The 22,329-nt window shown below is 37.3% G+C and overlaps 1 protein-coding gene, 1 non-coding gene and 1 pseudogene across 2 annotated transcripts in view; 2 read left to right on the top strand and 1 right to left on the bottom strand.

The window, feature by feature from the left end:
- The window catches only part of LARS1 (leucyl-tRNA synthetase 1), a 70,793-nt gene that overhangs the window by 14,375 nt on the left and 34,089 nt on the right, over positions 1–22,329 (top strand). The window contains exons 7-14 of the mRNA XM_061189793.1: positions 240–352; positions 10,427–10,490; positions 12,449–12,516; positions 12,636–12,861; positions 14,799–14,886; positions 14,969–15,045; positions 19,863–19,916; positions 20,680–20,820. Coding sequence (XP_061045776.1) covers positions 240–352; positions 10,427–10,490; positions 12,449–12,516; positions 12,636–12,861; positions 14,799–14,886; positions 14,969–15,045; positions 19,863–19,916; positions 20,680–20,820 — 831 coding nt within the window. The remainder of the gene's footprint in view (positions 1–239; positions 353–10,426; positions 10,491–12,448; positions 12,517–12,635; positions 12,862–14,798; positions 14,887–14,968; positions 15,046–19,862; positions 19,917–20,679; positions 20,821–22,329) is intronic.
- LOC133090040 (translation machinery-associated protein 7-like) lies at positions 16,960–17,155 on the bottom strand (annotated as a pseudogene).
- On the top strand, positions 22,132–22,204 carry TRNAQ-CUG (transfer RNA glutamine (anticodon CUG)). The gene has a single exon. It is a non-coding gene; the product is annotated as a tRNA-Gln (tRNA).

Here is a 22,329-nt window from a genome sequence, read left to right as displayed (position 1 = left end):
TATGTTTAATAGGTAAATGTGTGTGTTTAAAAACTTACATATTAAGCACAAATTAACATAATAATTGTGGCATATTATATATTTAATAGGTGGAACTTGAAATTTTTTGGTTTGCTTTTGATATAATTCTAAGTTGGGAAATAAGGAGTAGAAGAGTAAATAATTGATTCATGGGAATTCCTGTTCATAGAGACCATATAAATTTCTCAAAAATTACCTTTTCCTTTCTCCTTGTGTAGGTAGACTGGCGCCGTTCCTTCATCACCACTGATGTTAATCCTTACTATGACTCGTTTGTCAGGTGGCAGTTTTTAACATTAAGAGAAAGAAGCAAAATTAAATTTGGGAAGCGGTGAGTTTGTTGTCCTTCGGTATAATAAAGTAAAAATCATGTAATTCCTGCATTGTAATTCAGTGTGCCCTGGAGCCTACTTTTTTCCATTATCTTTTCTCTTTTTATAATTTCTTTTTTTGTTCTCTTGTTTCCTTTGTATTCCTTTTTGTTTGGATGGTGTCTCAGTTTCTCTGAGCTGCTTAGTGTTTGTGACAAATAGAACCAGGGAGAATAGGGGACTCACTGAAGATTCTCTCTTGTGGTCTCACTGAAGATTCTCTCTTATGTTCTCACTAAAGATTCTCTTAAGTATTCTAGCCAAGTAGAAAAATAATTTTATTTATGTTTTAGTTTATCTTTTTGCTCTATAAAATGTTCTATAAAGTTCTTCCTTGATTATATGGACTCATTAAAAGCTATCTGCATTTTTTTTTTAATTTTTTAATTTAATTTTATTTATTTTTTTATACAGCAGGTTCTTATTAGTCATCAATTTTATGCACATCAGTGTATACATGTCAATCACAATCGCCCAATTCATCACACCACCATCCGCACCCCCCCTGCGGCTTTTCCCCCTTGGTGTCCAAACGTTTGTTCTCTACATCTCTGTCTCAACTTCTGCCCTGCAAACTGGTTCATATGTACCATTTTTCTAGGTTCCACATACATGCGTTAATATACGATATTTGCTTTTCTTTCTGACTTAACTTCACTCTGTATGACAGTCTCTAGATCCATCCACGTCTCAACAAATGACCCAATTTCGTTCCTTTTTATGGCTGAGTAATATTCCATTGTATATATGTACAACTTCTTTATCCATTCATCTGTCAATGGGCATTTAGGTTGCTTCCATGACCTGGCTATTGTAAATAGTGCTGCAATGAACATTGGGGTGCATGCGTGTTTTTGAATTGTGGTTTTCTCTGGGTATATGCCCAGTAGTGGGATTGCTGGATCATATGGTAATTCTATTTTTAGTTTTTTGAGGAACCTCCATACTGTTCTCCATAGTGGCTGTATCAATTTACATTCCCACCAACAGTGCAAGAGGTTTCCCTTTTCTCCACACCCTCTCCAGCATTTGTTGTTTGTAGATTTTCTGATGATGCCCATTCTAACTGGTGTGAGGTGATACCTCATTGTAGTTTTGATTTGCATTTTTCTAATCATTAGTGATGTTGAGCAGCTTTTCATGTGCTTCTTGGCCATCTGTATGTCTTCTTTGGAGAAATGTCTATTTAGGTCTTTTGCCCATTTTTGGATTGGGTTGTTTGTTTTTTTAATATTGAGCTGCATGAGCTGTTTATATATTTTGGAGATTAATCCTTTGTCCGTTGATTCATTTGCAAATATTTTCTCCCATTCTGAGGGTTGTCTTTTTGTCTTGTTTATGGTTTCCTTTGCTGTCCAAAAGGTTTGAAGTTTCATTAGGTCCCATTTGTTTAGTTTTGTTTTTACTTCCATTACTGTAGGAGGTGGATCAAAAAAGATCTTGCTGTGACTTATGTCAGAGTGTTCTTCCTGTTTTCCTCTAAGAGTTTTATAGTGTCCGGTCTTACCTTTAGGTCTCGAATCCATTTTGAGTTTATTTTTGTGTATGGTGTTAGGGAGTGTTCTAATTTCATTCTTTTACATGTAGCTGTCCAGTTTTCCCAGCACCACTTATTGAAGAGACTGTCTTTTCTCCATTGTATATCCTTGCCTCCTTTGTCATAGATTAGTTGACCATAGGTGTGTGGGTTTATCTCTGGGCTTTCGATCTTGTTCCATTGATCTACGTTTCTGTTTTTGTGCCAGTACCATATTGTCTTGATTACTGTAGCTTTGTAGTATAGTCTGAAGTCAGGGAGTCTGATTTCTCCCGCTCCGTTTTTTCCCTCAAGACTGCTTTGGCTATTCGGGGTCTTTTGTGTCTCCATACAAATTTTAAGATTTTTTGTTCTAGTTCCGTAAAAAATGCCATTGGTAATTTGATAGGGATTGCATTGAATCTGTAGATTGCTTTGGGTAGTATAGTCATTTTCACAATATTGATTATTCCAGTCCAAGAACATGGTATATCTCTCCATCAGTTGGTATCCTCTTTAATTTCTTTCATCAGTGTCTTATAGTTTTCTGCATACAGGTCTTTTGTCTCCCTAGGTAGGTTTATTCCTAGGTATTGTATTCTTTCTGTTGCAATGGTAAATGGGAGTGTTTCCTTATTTTCTCTTTCAGATTTTTCATCATTAGTGTGTAGGAATGCAAGAGATTTCTGTGCATTAATTTTGTATCCTGCTACTTTACCAAATTCATTGATTAGCTCTAGTAGTTTTCTGGTGGCATTTTTAGGATTCTCTATGTATTGTATCCTGTCATCTGCAAACAGTGACAGCTTTACTTCTTCTTTTCCAATTTGTATTCCTTTTATTTCTTTTTCTTCTCTGATTGCCGTGGCTAGGACTTCCAAAACTATGTTGAATAATAGTGGTGAGAGTGAACATCCTTGTCTTGTTTCTGATCTTAAAGGAAATGCTTTCAGTTTTTCACCATTGAGAATGATGTTTACTGTGGGTTTGTTGTATATGGCCTTTATTATGTTGAGGTAGGTTCCCTCTATGCCCACTTTCTGGAGAGTTTTTATCGTAAATGGGTGTTGAATTTTGTCAAAAGCTTTTTCTGCATGTATTGAGATGATCATATCGTTTTTCTTCTTCAATTTGTTAATATGGTGTATCACATTGATTGATTTGTGTATATTGAAGAATCCTTTCATCCCTGGGATAAATCCCACTTGATCATGGTGTATGATCCTTTTAATTTGTTGTTGGATTCTGTTTGCTAGTATTTTGTTGAGGATTTTTGCATCTATATTCATCAGTGATATTGCTCTGTAATTTTCTTTTTTTGTAGTATCTTTGTCTGATTTTGGTATCAGGGTGATGGTGGCCTCATAGAATGAGTTTGGGAGTGTTCCTTCCTCTGCAATTTTTTGGAAGAGTTTGAGAAGGATGGGTGTTAGCTCTTCTCTAAATGTTTGATAGAATTCACCTGTGAAGCCATCTGGTCCTGGACTTTTGTTTGTTGGAAGATTTTTAATCACAGTTTCAATTTCATTACTTGTGAATGGTCTGTTCATATTTTCTGTTTCTTCCTGGTTCAGTCTTAGAAGGTTATACCTTTCTAAGAATTTGTCCATTTCTTCCAGGTTGTCCATTTTATTGGCATAGAGTTGCTTGTAGTAGTCTCTTAGGATGCTTTGTATTTCTGCAGTGTCTGTTGTAACTTCTCCTTTTTCATTGTTAATTTTATTGATTTGAGTCCTCTCCCTCTTTTTCTTGATGAGTCTGGCTAATGGTTTATCAATTTTGCTTATCTTCTCAAAGAACCAGCTTTTAGTTTTACTGATCTTTGCTATTGTTTTCTTTGTTCCTACTTCATTTATTTCTACTCTGATCTTTATGATTTCTTTTCTTCTGCTAACTTTGGGTTTTGTTTGTTATTCTTTCTCTAGTTCCTTTAAGTGTAAGGTTAGATTGTTTATTTGAGATTTTTCTTGTTTCTTGAGGTAGGCTTGTATAGCTATAAACGTCCCTCTTAGAACTGCTTTTGCTGCATCCCATAGGTTTTGGATTGTCGTGTTTTCATTGTCATTTGTCTCTAGGTATTTTTTGATTTCCTCTTTGATTTCTTCAGTGATCTCTTGGTTATTTAGCAAGGTATTGTTTGGCCTCCATGTGTTTGTGTTTTTTACATTTTTTTCCCTGTAATTCATTTCTAATCTCATAGCGTTGTGGTCAGAAAAGATGCTTGATATGATTTCAGTTTTCTTAAATTTACTGAGGCTTGATTTGTGACCCAAGATGTGATCTATCCTGGAGAATGTTCCGTGCGCACTTGAGAAGAAAGTGTAATCTGCTGTTTTTGGATGGAATGTCCTATAAATATCGATTAAATCTGTCTGGTCTATTGTGTCATTTAAAGCTTCTGTTTCCTTATTTATTTTCATTTTGGATGATCTGTCCATTGGTGTAAGTGAGGTGTTAAAGTCCCCCACTATTATTGTGTTACTGTCAATTTCCTTTTTTAGAGCTGTTAGCAGTTGCCTTATGTATTGAGGTGCTCCTATGTTGGGTGCATATATATTTATAATTGTTATATCTTCTTGGCTTGATCCCTTGATTATTATGTAGTGTCCTTCCTTGTCTCTTGTAACATTCTTTATTTTAAAGTCTATTTTATCTGATAAGAGTATTGCTACTCCAGCTTTCTTTTGATTTCCATTTGCATGGAATATCTTTTTCCATCCCCTCACTTTCAGTCTGTATGTGTCCCTAGGTCTGAAGTGGGTCTGTTGTAGACAGCATATATATGGGTCTTGTTTTTGTATCCATTCAGCAAGCCTGTGTCTTTTGGTTGGAGCATTTAATCCATTCACGTTTAAGGTAATTATCGATATGTATGTTCCTATGACCATTTTCTTAATTGTTTTGGGTTTGTTTTTTTTTTTTTTTTTTTTTTTTTTAACAGGAGAAAAGTGTGACAGTTTATTGAATTTTTTTTTTTTTTTTAAACATCTTTATTGAAGTATAATTGCTTTACAATGGTGTGCTAGCTTCTGCTTTACAACAAAGTGAATCAGTTACACATATACATATGTTGCCATATCTCTTCCCTCTTGCATCTCCCTCCCTCCCACCCTCCCTATCCCACCCCTCTAGGTGGTCACAAAGCACCGAGCTGATCTCCCTGTGCTATGCGGCTGCTTCCCACTAGTTATCTATTTTACATTTGGTAGTGTATATATGTCCATGACACTCTCTCACCCTGTCACATCTCACCCCTCCCCCTCCCCATATCCTCAAGTCCATTCTCTAGTAGGTCTGTGTCTTTATTCCCATCTTGCCACTAGGTTCTTCATGACCTCTTTTTTTTTTTTTTTTTTTTTTCCCTTAGATTCCATATATATGTGTTAGCATACTGTATTTGTTTTTCTCTTTCTGACTTACTTCACTCTGTATGACAGACTCTAACTCCATCCACCTCATTACAAACACCTCCATTTCATTTCTTTTTATGGCTGAGTAATATTCCATTGTATATATGTGCCACATCTTCTTTATCCATTCATCCGATGATGGACACCTAGGTTGCTTCCATGTCCTGGCTATTGTAAACAGAGCTGCAATGAATATTTTGGTACATGACTCTTTCTGAATTATGGTTTTCTCAGGGTATATGCCCAGTAGTGGGATTGCTGGGTCATATGGTAGTTCTATTTTTAGTTTTTTAAGGAACCTCCATACTGTTCTCCATAGTGGCTGTATCAATTTACATTCCCACCAACAGTGCAAGAGTGTTCCCTTTTCTCCACACCCTCTCCAGCATTTATTGTTTCTAGATTTTTTGATGATGGCCATTCTGACCGGTGTGAGATGATACCTCATTGTAGTTTTGATTTGCATTTCTCTAATGATTAATGATGTTGAGCATTTTTTCATGTGTCTGTTGGCAATCTGTATCTCTTCTTTGGAGAAATGTCTATTTAGGTCTTCTGCCCATTTTTGGATTGGGTTGTTTGTTTTTTTGTTATTGAGCTGCATGAGCTGCTTGTAAATCTTGGAGATTAATCCTTTGTCCGTTGCTTCATTTGCAAATATTTTCTCCCATTCTGAGGGTTGTCTTTTGGTCTTGTTTATGGTTTCCTTTGCTGTGCAAAAGCTTTTAAGTTTCATTAGGTCCCATTTGTTTATTTGTGTTTTTATTTCCATTTCTCTAGGACCTGGGTCAAAAAGGATCTTGCTGTGACTTATGTCATACAGTGTTCTGCCTATGTTTTCCTCTAAGAGTTTGATAGTGTCTGGCCTTACACTTAGGTCTTTAATCCATTTTGAGTTTATTTTTGTGTATGGTGTTAGGGAGTGTTCTAATTTCATACTTTTACATGTACCTGTCCAATTTTCCCAGCACCACTTATTGAAGAGGCTGTCTTTTCTCCACTGTATATGCTTGCCTCCTTTATCAAAGATAAGGTGACCATATGTGCGTGGGCTTATCTCTGGGCTTTCTATCCTGTTCCATTGATCTATATTTCTGTTTTTGTGCCAGTACCAAACTGTCTTGATTACTGTAGCTTTGTAATATAGTCTGAAGTCAGGGAGCCTGATTCCTCCAGCTCCATTTTTCGTTCTCAAGATTGCTTTGGCTATTCGGGGTCTTTTGTGTTTCCATACAAATTGTGAAATTTTTTGTTCTAGTTCTGTGAAAAATGCCAGTGGTAGTTTGATAGGGATTGCATTGAATCTGTAGATTGCTTTGGGTAGCAGAGTCATTTTCACAATGTTGATTCTTCCAATCCAAGAACATCGTATATCTCTCCATCTATTTGTATCATCTTTAATTTCTTTCATCAGTGTCCTATAATTTTCTGCAGACAGGTCTTTTGTCTCCTTAGGTAGGTTTATTCCTAGGTATTTTATTCTTTTTGTTGCAATGGTAAACGGGAGTGTTTTCTTAATTTCACTTTCAGATTTTTCATCATTAGTATACAGGAATGCAAGAGATTTCTGTGCATTAATTTTGTATCCTGCTACTTTACCAAATTCATTGATTAGCTCTAGTAGTTTTCTGGTAGCATCTTTTGGATTCTCTATGTATAGTATCATGTCATCTGCAAACAGTGACAGCTTTACTTCTTCTTTTCCGATTTGGATTCCTTTTATTTCTTTTTCGTCTCTGATTGCTGTGGCTAACACTTCCAAAACTATGTTGAATAATAGTGGTGAGAGTGGGCAACCTTGTCTTGCTCCTGATCTTAGTGGAAATGGTTTCAGTTTTTCACCATTGAGGACAATGTTGGCTGTGGGTTTGTCATATACGGCCTTTATTATGTTGAGGAAAGTTCCCTCTATGCCTACTTTCTGCAGGACTTTTATCATAAATGGGTGTTGAATTTTGTCGAAAGCTTTCTCTGCATCTATTGAGATGATCATATGGTTTTTCTCCTTCAATTTGTTAATATGATGTATCACGTTGATTGATTTGCGTATATTGAAGAATCCTTGCATTCCTGGAATAAACCCCACTTGATCATGGTGTATGATCCTTTTAATGTGCTGTTGGATTCTGTTTGCTAGTATTTTGTTGAGGATTTTTGCATCTATGTTCATCAGTGATATTGGCCTGTAGTTTTCTTTCTTTGTGACATCTTTGCCTGGTTTTGGTATCAGGGTGATGGTGGCCTCGTAGAATGAGTTGGGGAGTGTTCCTCCCTCTGCAATATTTTGGAAGAATTTGAGAAGGATAGGTGTTAGCTGTTCTCTAAATGTTTGATAGAATTCGCCTGTGAAGCCATCTGGTCCTGGGCTTTTGTGTGTTGGAAGATTTTTAATCACAGTTTCAATTTCAGTGCTTGTGATTGGTCTGTTCATATTTTCTATTTCTTCCTGGTTCAGTCTCGGCAGGTTGTGCATTTCTAAGAATCTGTCCATTTCTTCCAGGTTGTCCATTTTATTAGCATAGAGTTGCTTGTAGTAATCTCTTATGATCGTTTGTATTTCTGCAGTGTCAGTGGTTACTTCTCCTTTTTCATTTCTAATTCTATTAATTTGAGTCTTCTCCTTTTTTCTCTTGATGAGTCTGGCTAATGGTTTATCAATTTTGTTTATCTTCTCAAAGAACCAGCTTTTAGTTTCATTGATTTTTGCTATTGTTTCCTTCATTTCTTTTTCATTTATTTCTGATCTGATCTTTATGATTTCTTTCCTTCTGCTAGCTTTGGGGTTTTTTTGTTCTTCTTTCTCTAATTGCTTTAGGTGTAAGGTTAGGTTGTTTATTCGAGATGTTTCCTGTTTCTTGATGTAGGCTTGTATTGCTATAAACTTCCCTCTTAGAACTGCTTTTGCTGCATCCCATAGGTTTTGGATCGTCGTGTCTCCATTGTCATTTGTTTCTAGGTATTTTTTGATTTCCCCTTTGATTTCTTCAGTGATCACTTCGTTATTAAGTAGTGTATTGTGTAGCCTCCATGTGTTTGTATTTTTTACAGATCTTTTCCTGTAATTGATATCTAGTCTCATAGCGTTGTGGTCGGAAAAGATACTTGATACGATTTCAATTTTTTTAAATTTACCAAGGCTTGATTTGTGACCCAAGATATGATCTATCCTGGAGAATGTTCCATGAGCACTTGAGAAAAATGTGTATTCTGTTGTTTTTGGGTGTAATGTCCTATAAATATCAATTAAGTCCATCTTGTTTAATGTATCATTTAAAGCTTGTGTTTCCTTATTTATTTTCATTTTGGATGATCTGTCCATTGGTGAAAGTGGGGTGTTAAAGTCCCCTACTATGATTGTGTTACTGTCGATTTCCCCTTTTATGGCTGTTAGTATTTGCCTTATGTATTGAGGTGCTCCTATGTTGGGTGCATATATATTTATAATTGTTATATCTTCTTGGCTTGATCCCTTGATTATTATGTAGTGTTCTTCCTTGTCTCTTGTAACATTCTTTATTTTAAAGTCTATTTTATCTGATAAGAGTATTGCTACTCCAGCTTTCTTTTGATTTCCATTTGCATGGAATATCTTTTTCCATCCCCTCACTTTCAGTCTGTATGTGTCCCTAGGTCTGAAGTGGGTCTGTTGTAGACAGCATATATATGGGTCTTGTTTTTGTATCCATTCAGCAAGCCTGTGTCTTTTGGTTGGAGCATTTAATCCATTCACGTTTAAGGTAATTATCGATATGTATGTTCCTATGACCATTTTCTTAATTCTTTTGGGTTTGTTTTTGTGTGTCCTTTTCTTCTCTTGTGTTTCCCACTTAGAGAAGTTCCTTTAGCATTTGTTGTAGAGCTGGTTTGGTGGTGCTGAATTCTCTTAGCTTTTGCTTGTCTGTAAAGCTTTTGATTTCTCCATCGAATCTGAATGAGATCCTTGCCGGGTAGAGTAATCTTGGTTGTAGGTTCTTCCCTTTCATCACTTTAAGTGTATCATGCCACTCCCTTCTGGCTTGTAGAGTTTCTGCTGAGAAATCAGCTGTTAACCTTATGGGAGTTCCCTTGTACGTTATTTGTCGTTTTTCCCTTGGTGCTTTTTCAATAATTTTTCTTTGTCTTTAAATTTTGCCAATTTGATTATTATGTGTCTTGGCATGTTTCTCCTTGGGTTTATGCTGTATGGGACTCGCTGTGCTTCCTGGACTTGGGTGGCTATTTCCTTTCCCATGTTAGGGAAGTTTTCGACTGTAATCTCTTCAAATATTTTCTTTGGTCCTCTCTCTCTTCTCCTTCTGGGACCCCTATAATGCAAATGTTGTTGCGTTTAATGTTGTCCCAGAGGTCACTTAGGCTGTCTTCATTTCTTTTCATTCTTTTTTCTTTATTCTGTTCCGTAGCAGTGAATTTCACCATTCTGTCCTCCAGGTCACTTATCTGTTTTTCTGCCTCAGTTATTCTGCTATTGATTCCTTCTAGTGTAGTTTTCATTTCAGTTATTGTATTGTTCATCTGTTTGTTTGTTCTTTAATTCTTCTAGTTCTTTGTTAAACATTTGTTGCATCTTCTCAATGTTTGCCTCCATTCTTTTTCTGAGCTCCCGGATCATCTTCACTATCGTTATTCTGAACTCTTTTTCTGGAAGGTTGCCTATCTCCACTTCCTTTAGTTGTTTTTCTGGGGTTTTATCTTGTTCCTTCATCTGGTACATAGCCCTCTGCCTTTTCATCTTGTCTGTCTCTCTGTGAATGTGGTTTTTGTTCCACAGGCTGCAGGATTGTAGTTCTTCTTGCTTCTGCTGTCTGCCCTCTGCTATCTGCATTTTAAAAGCAAATTTATATTTTACAGTCTTCTGTTTCATACCATAAAGCAAAGATCAGTGAATATTTTTCAGTGGTATTACCTTTGATGAAGGCAGAAGGCTTTCATTAAATAACTATGTTGGCAGTAGAACTCACCATAAAAGCATAAAAATGATGTAGACATTTGCTCAGTCAGAAGGTTTAGTTAGAAGAAATATTGTGATGGTTAGGAGCAACACTGACAAATATGTTAGGATAAAACTTGTATGTTATAATAATATTTGTCACTTATTATTTATTTTTTAGGTATACCATTTATTCTCCAAAAGATGGACAGCCTTGTATGGATCATGACAGACAAACTGGAGAGGTAATTATTTGTGCCATAGAGTAGCTATTGTAATAATTCTTTTGTTTAATAAATTTACTTATTTGTTTATTTTTGGCTGTGTTGAGTCTTTGTTGCTGCGCGTGGGCTTTTCTCTAATTGCGGCGAGCGGGGGCTGCTCTTTGTTGTGGTGTTCGAGCTTCTCATTGCAATGGCTTCTCTTTGTTGTGGAATACGGGCTCTAGGTGTGTGAGCTCTAGGCGCGTGGGCTTCAGTAGTTGTGGCTTGCGGGTTCAGTAGTTGTGGCACATGGGCTTAGTTGCTCTGCGGCATGTGGGATCTTCCCAGACCAGGGCTTGAACCCGTGTCCCCTTCATTGGCAGGTGGATTCTTAACTACTGCACCACCAGGGAAGTCCCTATTGTAATAATTCTTAATATGGGCATAGAGTTTAAGAAATAGATTAGAAACCTAAAAATCACTTTATTTCAGTGCTGAGTTGTATAGTCATGATACTCTGGTGGCTGTTAAGCCAGAGGCAGAATGTCATCATAGGTACCTGTATCTTGTCGAGGACCTTGCTACTCCAAGAGTAGCACTAGGTTCAGCTGCATCAGCTTGTGTTAGAAAAGCACATTTTTGTTTGTTCGTTTGTTTTTTGTTTTTGTTTTGTTTCTTTGGCTGCTCTGCCTGGCTTTTGGGATTCCTTGACCAGGGATCGAACCCGGGCACTCAGTAGAGAAAGCGCAGAGTCCTAACCACTGGACCGCCAGGGAAATCCTAGAAAAGCAGATTCTTGAACCTCACCCCCAAATTGCTGAATCAGAAGCTCTGGGGGTGGGGCCTAGGAATCTTTTAACGTGTTCTCAGTGTGATTCATATGCCTGCTAATGTTTGAGAAGCACCGCTTGGAGAGTGCACTGCTCTAAAAGGAGATCATGAGGAAAGGTAATGAGATATGTGGTTGACTGATATACGCAGATTCCATTTATACTTGCTTTGGTCTCATGCCTACTTACTTATTTCCAAAGTACTTCCAGCCATGCATGACAGCAGTTCATTCTACATTCCTGTAGGACACATTAGTGACATTATTCCGTGTAATACTTGAATGAAGTAAGGGTAAGTCATTTGCCTAAAACCTTGGCACAGTAAATCAACAGCAATGCCAGGATCTGAACTTTGCAGTCCCTATGAGTGTGTCATTCTTTGTTACCACCTTTGAACACATTTGTAGTCTAGCAACTACCTTCCAAAGTCAGCCTTCGATTATGATATAACTTATCTGACAGAAATGAGCATTAATCAAAATTTTGAAAGATTTGAGAGCCTTCAGAAGGCCCAGTTTACTGACTATGTTAAGCTTTAATATAGTCAGTGGTAGCAATATTCTAAATTTCAATAGTACATCATAGTTTTTCACAGCATTTTCCTATCATTATCTTAGGTGTTCCTCAGGACAGTCCTGTATGAGGCACAGTGCAGTTATTTTACAGATGAGGAAATGAAGGCTCAGAGTGATTGTGACTCCTTGGGTCAAGCCACAAGTAAGGGCCCAGGCTAGGTTTTGAATGCACATCATCTGACCCCTGGTCCAGTGTATGTCTGTGATGACTGCTCTGTAGGATTGATGTTGGTTGTATCGTCTAACTCCGATTTTGGCAAACACTATTTTGGCTGATTAATCTAAGTCACTTCATTTTTTTTTCCTGCTGTTCTTCCCTCTCAAGGGAGCTCTTAGCAGATCTTACTTAGTACAGTCTGGGCCTCCTTGATCAGTTTTGGTCTGGTGTGGGGTGGGATGGTGATCTTCAAGTCATTTTTACACATTAGGCTTCCATGTGGTCAGCACACCACTGGCAGTCTCTTCATTGGAAGAAAGAATTATTCTAACAATGCAGGAACCCATCTTAGAAATTTGAATCAGATCTCTCACATAGATTAGTAGGTGTAATCCAGGCCTTTCTTTCTCCCTTGAATTTTTGTTTTATTTTGTTTAGGGTGTTGGACCTCAGGAATATATTTTAATCAAGTTGAAAGTGCTTGAGCCATACCCATCCAAATTAAGGTAGGTTTGCTACCTACCTTAATAGGTAGAAGAATTGTTGCCTCAGCTTTTTGAAATATCAGATAGTTGTGATAGAATCCATAACAGTTTTTGCATAAATGTATATTTTTTCTTCTTAGTGGCTTGAAAGGGAAAAATATCTTCTTGGTAGCTGCTACTCTCAGACCTGAGACCATGTTTGGACAGACAAACTGTTGGGTTTGCCCTCATATGAAGTACATTGGATTTGAGACAGTGAATGGAGATATATTCATCTGCACCCAAAGAGCCGCAAGGAATATGTCATACCAGGGCTTTACCAAGGACAACGGAGTGGTGCCTGTTGTTAAAGAGTTAATGGGAGAGGTAAGTTGGGTAGCAGACTTTATTTTAGTGCATGAATTTAGAGGAAAATGTCAAAAATGAAGCTTGAGAAAAGAACATTTAAAAAAACGTTTTAATTGAGGTATACGTTACAGTCAAATGTGTTAAGTCATAAATGTGTATATTTTTGGTGCGTTTTCAAATGTGTATACAGTCATGTAAGCACCACCCAAATCAAGATACAGAACAGTTCCAGCACTGCAGAAGGTGCTGTCATGTCCATTTCACATCACCGCTCAGCCTGCTCCTGCAGAGGTAACCACTGCCATGACTTCAGTCACCAAAGATTAGTTGCTCTTCTTGAACTTTACACAGTGGAATTGTATAGTCTGTACTTTTTTGTGTTTAGCTTCTTTGGCTCAACATGATGCCTGTGAGATTCATCCATGTTGTGTGTAGGAGTAGTTTGTTCTTTTTTTTTTATTGCTGTGGTGTATTCATTGTGTGACCATATCAGTAAAATAGTATTTTTGAATCTTACATTGCAGCTCAGTAACTATCTGGTTGAAAAATACAGACAGTCCTCCCCGCGAGATTTAATAGCTGTGGTAGACATTATATTACTTTTTTAATATGATTCCTGGAGTGGAATTACAGCTGCTTTTTTTCTGAAAAGGAAGTCTTGGTTGATCTTAACTCAATCTAGATGGCTGCATAGCTCTTATCCTTAGAGTTTATTTACTTATTGGTGTTTTTGAGTGTGCTTTATTCCCTTTGGTAAATGCCGATCGTTGGTATCTTAATAATCTTTTAAAAGAAAAGGATGAGTAGAATACCATCTCAATTCTCCTTTTGAATTGGAGAGTTTCTTACTTATTTTGTAAACTTATTTTTTGACTAGGTTACTAAATATTCATAAGACTCAAAATTCAAAAGACGAAAAGAGGGAATTCCCTGGCAGTCCAGTGGTTAGGACTCCGTGCTTTCACTGCCAAGGGCACAGGTTCAATCCCTGGTTGGGGAACTAAGATCCCGCAAGCTATTCAGAGTGGCCAAAAAAAAAAAAAAAGACAAAAAGATCCACAAAATAGTCCCAGTCACTCAATTCTCCCTTCCATAGGCAGTCAGTAAAATCACTGTCTTGTGTATCCTTCCAGAAGTATTTCATGTGTATACAAGCAAATACATACATATATATATTCTTTTGCCCTCCTTTTTACACACAAATGGCAATGTATTTTATCACATTGTCTGTGTTTTACTTTCTTTTTTACTTAACTATAACTTGGTAATCATTTTATCAGTAGGTAAACATCTTCCTTGTTCTCTCTTTTTCTTTCTGGTTGTGCCATGCAGCTTAAGAGATCTTAGTTCCCTGACCAGGGATTGAACCTGAGCTCCCTGCATTGGAAGCGTGGAGTCTTAACCACTGGACTGCCGGGGAAGCCCCGCAAGCTGTTTGTTGATATATGAGAATATGGGTCCAATATTATCAGATCTTCTGATTTTTTCTTTTAAGATACATCTTTTAATTCAGTTTGTCTTCCTAATTATCATTTAAAATAGAGATATAGTATTCTATCTTGTTGATGTTTCATATTTTATTAAGTGATTTTTTTATCATTTAAAGTTTTAGTTGTTTCCAGGTTTTGGCTAATGTAGTTAACACAGCATTGGGGAGATTCTCAAAGAAAAAATAATTCTTTTTCCTTTGAGGTAAATTCCTAGGATTGGATTGCTGGGTCCAAGTTGGATTCCTATATTGTTTTCCTCAAGCAATGTATAAGTGTATTAATTTCCTCACAACCTTGCAAGATTTGGGTATTATAATTATTTTCAATTATTTTTAGTCTAGTAGGTATAAAAGAATGAGTGTTGTTGATTATTAGCTTCTCAGGGCTTAAAATGTTAACATTGTTTTAAATTTTAATGATTAGAATAAGTTACTTCTGCTTTATGCTCATCTTTTTCTTACATAGGATATTCTTGGTGCATCACTTTCTGCGCCTTTAACATCTTATAAGGTGATCTATGTTCTCCCAATGCTCACCATCAAGGAGGATAAAGGTAAAGAGTTTATTTCTTTCTAGAAATTCTTTGGGAAACACATTCTGGTTATATTAGTTAATTCTACATTTTCTTTTATAAGGTACTGGTGTGGTCACAAGTGTTCCTTCTGACTCCCCCGATGATTTTGCTGCCTTCAGAGACTTGAAGAAAAAGCAAGTGAGTATCTGTGTCTCATGTTCGTATTTCCTCTTCATCATCTCATTGGTTAGGTACCACTGAACTAATTATTGGATTAGGCTAAAAAGCTATGTATGTATCTTTGAAATGCTGCCTTTAACCTTTTTCTTGATATTTATATGTTTTTCTATGATTTGAATTTTAAATATTGATGTAAAATTTATAGAATCTTTTTTTTTTTTTTGGCTCTGCTGTGTGGCATGTGGGATCTTAGTTCCCTGACCAGGGATCGAACCCATGCCCTGCTGCCATGTGATCGTGGAGTCTTAACCACTGGACCACCAGGGAAGTCCCCACAGAATCTTTTTTTTAAGACTTATTTTTTTAGAGCAGTTTTAGGTTCATAATAAAAATCGAGAGGAAGGTACAGAGATTTCCCATATACCCCCTGCTTCAACACCTGCATAGCCTCTCTCATTATTAGTATCACTCACCAGAGTGGTACATTTTGTTTCTTTTTACCGAAGATGAACGTACATTGACACATCATAATCACCCAAAGTCCATAGTTTAGCTTAGGGTTCACTCCTGGTGTTGTACATTCTGTGGGTTTGGACAAATGTATAATGACATGTATCCATCATTATAATACACAGAGGATTTTCACTGCCTTAAAAATCCTCTGTGCTCTTTTTGTTCGTCTCTCCTCCCTCCCACCTCTGGCAACCAGTGATCCCTCCCCCCCTCCCTCCCTCCCTCCCTCCCTCCCTCCCTTCCTTCCTTCCTTCCTTCCTTCCTTCCTTCCTCCCTCCCTCCCTCCCTCCTTCCCTCTCTCCCTCCCTCCCTCCCTCCCTCCCTCCCTCCGGGTCTTAGTTGCAACATGTGGGATCTTCGTTGCAGCATGCGGGATCTAGTTCCCTGACCAGGGATCGAACCCTGGCCCCCTGCATTGGGAGTGTGGAGTCTTAACCACTGGACCACCAGGGAAGTCCCCACTGATCTTTTTAATTGTCACCATAGTTTTACCTTTCCAGAAAGTCATATAGTTGGAATCACACAGTATGTAGCCTTCTTAGATTTTCTTTCAATTAGCAATGTGTATTTAAGGTTTCTCATGTCTTTTCATAGCTTGATAGCGTATTTCTTTTTAGCGCTAATAATATTCTGTTGTCTGGATGTACATTTATTCATTCACCTGTTGAAGAACATCTTGGTTGCTAACAAGTGTTGGCAGTTATGAGTAAAGCTGCTGTAAACATCTGTGTGCAGGATTTTGTATAGACAACTCTTTTGTGTAAATACCAAGGAGTGCGATTGCTGGATCATATGGTAAAAGTATGTGTAATTTTGTAAGAAACCACCAAACTGTCTTCCAAAGTGGCTGTACCATTTTGCATTCTTACCAGCAATGTATGAGAGTTCCTGTTGCTCCACATCCTTGTCAGCATTTGGTATTGTCAGTTTTCCAGATTTTGGCTGTTGTAATTGGTGTGTAGTCATATCTCATTGTTTTATTTTGCATTTTCTTGATGGCAGATGTTGTGGAGTGTCTTTTCATATGCTTATTTGCCATCTGTGTATCTTCTTTGGTGAGATTTGTCTGTTAAGGTCTTTGGCTTATTTACTTATTTATTTTTTTCAAATGAGTTGTTTTAATTCCAGGTGGTACAGAATTCAGGATAGAACAAAGACTTAAGAACACATTTTGGCAGGGTTCTGGGCTGGGTTTATGCAGATCTCATAGCTAAGGCAGAAATGGCTGAGAAGAGCTAAAGACAAGATGAGCCACTGTATGATTTTTTTTTTAACAGAAGTTTATTCTTAAATGTACAATAGGTTCCAAGACAACACTTCATTCTAGCTATAAGTGGCAACAGATACTATGGCAGGGAGTCCAGATGTTTAAAGAGGAATGGAATTAGGATCATCATTGCCTCAAATACAAGGAACAGCTTACTTTTTGCCAGATTTTTTAATTCCACCTGTGGCCAGGGGAGCCTTTCCCTGCGGCCTTCGCTTTTAGCTCCTTGAGTTTCTTCTGCTCCTCCTTCTGTTTCTGCTTGAACGCCTTATCTTCCTCGTCCATCTGTTTGGCTTGCTTCTTGAGGTGCTTCAGGGGCTTCTCCTCGCCACCTTTGCGGCCCAACATGGTGTCTGCCACCCCTTCCCCAGAGCCTGCTTCCGGAAGCCTTATTTTTTAAATCAGGTTGTTTGTTTTCTTATTGTTGAGTTTTAAGAGTTCTTTGTATATTTAACAGTCCTTTATCAGATGTGTTTTTTGCAAATATTTTTTCTCAGTATGTGGTTTGTCTTTCAATTCCCTTGATATTGTCTTTTGCAGAGAAGAAATTTTTAATTTTAATGAAGTCCAGCTTATCAATGATTTCTTTCATAGGTTATGTCTTTGGTGTTGTATCTAAAAAGGCATCACCATACCCGTGGTCATTTAGGTTTTTTCCTGTGTTATCTTCTAGGAGTTTTGTGGTTTTGTGTTTTACATCTAGGTCCATGATCTGTTTTGAGTTAATTTTTGTGTTGAGTGTCAGGTCTGTGTCTAAATTCATTTTTTTGCTTGTGGATGTCCAGGTGTTCCAGTAACATTTGTTGAAGAGACTGTCTTTGCTCCATTGTATTGCCTTTGCTCCTTTGTCAAAGATCAGTTGACTGTATTTATGAGGGTCTCTTTCTGGGATTTCTGTTATGTTTCATTGATCTATCTGTCTGTTCTTTTGCCAGCACCACACTATCTTGGTTATTATAACTTTATAGTAAGTCTTGAAGTCAGACAGTGTCAGTCTTCCAACTTTATTCTTCTTTTATATTGAGTTGGCTATTCTGGGGCTTATTCCTCTCCTTGTAAACTTTGGAATCAGTTTGTTGATATCCATAAAGTAACTGGCTAGAATTTTGATTGAGAGTGTATTGAATCTATTGGTTAAGTTGAAAAGAACTGACATCTTGACAACATTATGTCTTCTAATCCTTGAACATGGAATATCTCTCCATTTATTCAGTTCTTCTTTGATACTGTTCATCAGAGTTTTGTAGTTTTCCTCATATCTTACGTTTACATTGTTAGTTTTGTACCTAAGTGCAATTGAACAACACAGGTTTGAACTGTGCAGGTCCATTTATAAGTCTTTTTTCAATAAATATGTACTACAGTACCAGGTGATCTGTGGTTGATTGAATTTGCAGATGTGGAACCACGGATACAGTGGTCTGACTGTAAAGATATATGCAGATTTTTGACTGCTTGGGGTAGTTGGCACCACTAACCCCCATGTTGTTGAAGGGGCAACTGTATTTAATTTTGGGGGTTACTAATGTAAGTGGTATTGTGTTTTTAATTTCAAGTTCCCCTTGTTAATTGTTGGTATATAGGAACACCATTGAATTTTGTATTTTAGCAGTGTATCCTGCAACCTTTCTATAATTGTCTGTTAGTTCCAGAATGTTTTTTTGTTGATTCTTTTGGATTTTCTACATAGATGATCATGCTATCTGCAAACAAAGACAGTTTTGTCTTCCTTCCCAGTCTGTATACCTTTTCTTTTCTTGCCTTATTTAATTACCAAGAGCATTCAGTATGATGTTGAAAAGGAGTGGTAAGAGGGGATATGCATTGTGCCTGATCTTAGTGGGAAAGCTTTGAATTTTTTGAAAATCATCAAGTATGATTTTAGCTGTAGGTTGTTTTTTTTTTTCTTTGGCCACACTGCGTGGCTTGTGGGATCTTAGTTCCCCGACCAGGGATTGAACCCTGCCCCTTGGCATTGAAAGCACGGAGTCCTAACCACTGGACCGCCAGGGAATTCCCTAACTGTAGGTTTTTTATACATAGTCTTTACCAAGTTGAGAAAATCTGCTTCTATTCTAGTTTACTGGGAGTTTTTATCTTGAACAGGTATTGGATTTGGCCAAATACTTTTCTTCATCTGTTGATATGATTGTGTGATTATTCTTTTTTAACCTGTTGATGTGATGGATTTCATAAAACTTTTGAAAAAAAGGTTTGAGAAAAATTTTCTGATATTCACATTTTCATTGCAACCTGGAATATGAACCTCATTTTAAGTGGTGTGTGTGTGTGTGTGTGTGTGTGTGTGTGTGTGTATGTATGTGAATTTTTGCTTTTGGCTGTACAGTTTCATCATTTAAGTCATTCACTCTAACTTAAACTGTTTAGTTTTTTAAAGTCATACGTCCCTTCTTGAGATATTTTGTAAAATTAAAAAATTGCTAACTATGGAGGGAAGAACAAAAATAGTTTTAAAAAGTTTGGAGGGTGTTTCTCTTAATGATTATACAGTGGGTCCCCTACATATGAAACTTCAGGTTGTGAACTTTCAAAGATGCGAATGTGCATCTGGTTCCAGCAAGGAACCAGAATCTGTGCCATCCATCAATGTTAGGCATGAGTGAAATTGCAGCTTGCCCTCCATCTCCTATTGCTGATGATCCTTCAGCTCTGCCATCTCCCACCTCCTGTCCCTCCTCCAGTCAGTAACTCTTCTTGCCTGTTCACTTGATGCCAGCCCCTGTATGCCAGCTGTTGTACAGTACTACTGTAATATACTTTTCAAGGTACTGTACTGTAAGATTAAAAATGTTTTCTTTATTTTTTGTGTTTGTTTGTCTTTTATGTGTTATTTGTGTGAAAAGTATTATAAACCTGTTACAGTACAGTACTATATAGCTGATTGTGTTAGTTGGGTACCTAGGCTAATTTTGTTGGACTTACGAACAAATTGGACTTATGAATGTGCTCTGGGAATGGAACTCGTTCGTATGTAGGGGACTTACTGCACCAGTAAAGTATTGATCATTAATATTAACTTCCAATTTTTTTGTAGGCTTTACGAGCAAAATATGGAATTAGAGATGACATGGTCTTGCCATTTGAGCCTGTGAGTACATAGATGATTCAGAATATTAATATCCATTTCTTTATTAGAGAAAAAAAGAGCAGCTAACACTTTACTTGTAACAGAATTAGATAATTGGTAGAGTATGAAATAAGAGGGCGTTTAAGAGTTTATTTACTTTAACGTGGTATCTGCTGTGGTGGATAAGAGCAAAAGAACCAACAATAGGCATTTTCTTAGCACCTGGCACCTGTAATTCTGAAACAAACAAATAGCCTTTTAGCATTACTAATTTTATAGTAGCTTATTTTCTAGTGTGGCCAATTTCCAGGCTTCTAAAGACAAAATTTTGCCATATTACTCATGAATGTTTATGTTTTCATATTAGTATCTGCAGAAGAAAAAAAATTTAAATTACTAGTGAATAATTTTCATGAAGAATCCAGAAGACTTAATATAAACCAGAAATAAGACCATCCATAAATTTAGTTGTTTACAGCGTTTTGCTAGTTTCAACATTATTTAGTTAATTATGTGCCAGTGGGGGGTTGAGAGTTGGGGAAGGTGTGTGTGTAGTGAGGGAGGGACGGTGCGGGGGTTGGTGCAGAGAATTCGGGGGGTTCCTATGGAGAGTAGGAAGACAAACTCACATCTGGATGTTAGTCCCTAATGTGTGACACTGCCCTAATGATATATAAAATCTGAAGTGACTTCATTGGACAGTAGAGGCAAAAGGACCATGCCTTTAGGGCTGTTTTTGCGTTTATTCAGTGTGAATAAGTTCTGACATTGCTCTTTTTTGCAGGTGCCAGTCATTGAAATTCCAGGCTTTGGACAGCTTTCTGCTGTAACCATGTGTGATGAGTTGAAAGTTCAGAGCCAGAATGACCGAGAAAAACTTGCAGAAGCAAAGGAGAAATTATACCTAAGAGGCTTTTATGATGGTGTAAGTAATAATTTTGTTATCATTTTTATTTGATTTACTTACTCCATGCTCTGTGATTTTCTTCTTAGTGATTTAGAAAAAAACTATAGAAAAATTCAGTATTGTTTCAGCTATATCCTGTTTTGAGAGGGATTACTATAAGATTGTGTTCTTCTGTTTCCAAATTTATTTTTTTAATCTATTTTGGTCCAATAGTATTTATGGAAATTCCATTTTTGTGCCCTCTAATCTCTGAGTGAATTTCTTGAGAAGATATTTAAAGTTAGTTCATATTATTGTACAATAAATTCCAAAGGTTTATTGCATGGACCATACCTGGTCCCTTCTTTTGCTCTCTTAATTGTGGAGTTCATATTTTAAATAAGCAGTTTCATTCAGTTCATTAATTTACGTGTTAATGCCTATTCCATGCCATGTTAGCACAACAGGCAAGTTGTGAACCTCTCTTTTCTCCTCAATTGTTGTGCATATGTTCACATGGCTTACATTTCCATGGAAAGAAGATGAGGCTAGAGAAAGTAAAAACCCAATCAAGTTGCTAGTGACTTGAGGTTGAAATGAAGATTTTTAAGGCTGTAAGTGAGAATGTTCTTTATTTTTACCTTTACTTTCATTTCTCTGGATAACCAAGAATTGGTTATATGTCCTTTTTAAAAGTAACTTACGGGCTTGGTGGCGCAGTGGTTGAGAGTCTGCCTGCCAATGCAGGAGACACGGGTTCGAGCCCTGGGCTGGGAAGATCCCACATGCCGCGGAGCACCTGGGCCCGCGAGCCACAACTACTGAGCCTCCGCGTCTGGAGCCTGTGCTCCGCAATAAGAAAGGCCGCGATAGTGAGAGGCCCGCGCACCGCAATGAAGAGTGGCCCCCGCTTGCCGCAACTAGAGAAAGCCCTCGCACAGAAACGAAGACCCAACACAGCCAAAAAAAAAAAAAAAAAAGTAACTTACACGTTTTGGATGACAGTAAAAGCCAACACTTATAGAGCATTTACATATTAACTTACTTATATCTCAAAATAACCTTGTGAAGTAGGCACTTATTCCCGATTTATAGATGAGGAAATTGAGGCACTAAGAGATTAAGAAATTTACCTAAGATCAGCCAGATAGCCAGGCAGAGGCAGAACTGGGACTCAAACTAGGCAACTTGGCTCTAAGATTTGTGCTTTTAACCCCTGTGCCATAATGATCAATAACTATAATTTCATAATGATGAATTAAGTAGATATGAAGCATTTTGGTACGTTAGAGAATTGGGGCAGAAAAAGAACACGTGTCTTTTCCACTTAAGATAGAAACTATTAAGAATTCCCTGGTGGTCCAGTGGTTAGGACTCTGCACTCTGATTGCTGAGGGCCCAATTTCAATCCCTGGTCAGGGAACTAAAATCCCAATCCCACATGCTGTGCAGTGTGGCAAAAAAAAAAAAAAAAAAAAAAAGAAACTATTTGAGAGAGTCAACAGGAGTTAGATAGATGGAGGTCAGAGTATCAGCTGGAAGGGGATT

This window comes from Eubalaena glacialis, chromosome 4, assembly GCF_028564815.1.
Source record: "Eubalaena glacialis isolate mEubGla1 chromosome 4, mEubGla1.1.hap2.+ XY, whole genome shotgun sequence".
Taxonomy (NCBI): domain Eukaryota; kingdom Metazoa; phylum Chordata; class Mammalia; order Artiodactyla; family Balaenidae; genus Eubalaena; species Eubalaena glacialis.
This window is presented reverse-complemented; position numbering and strand designations above follow the sequence as displayed.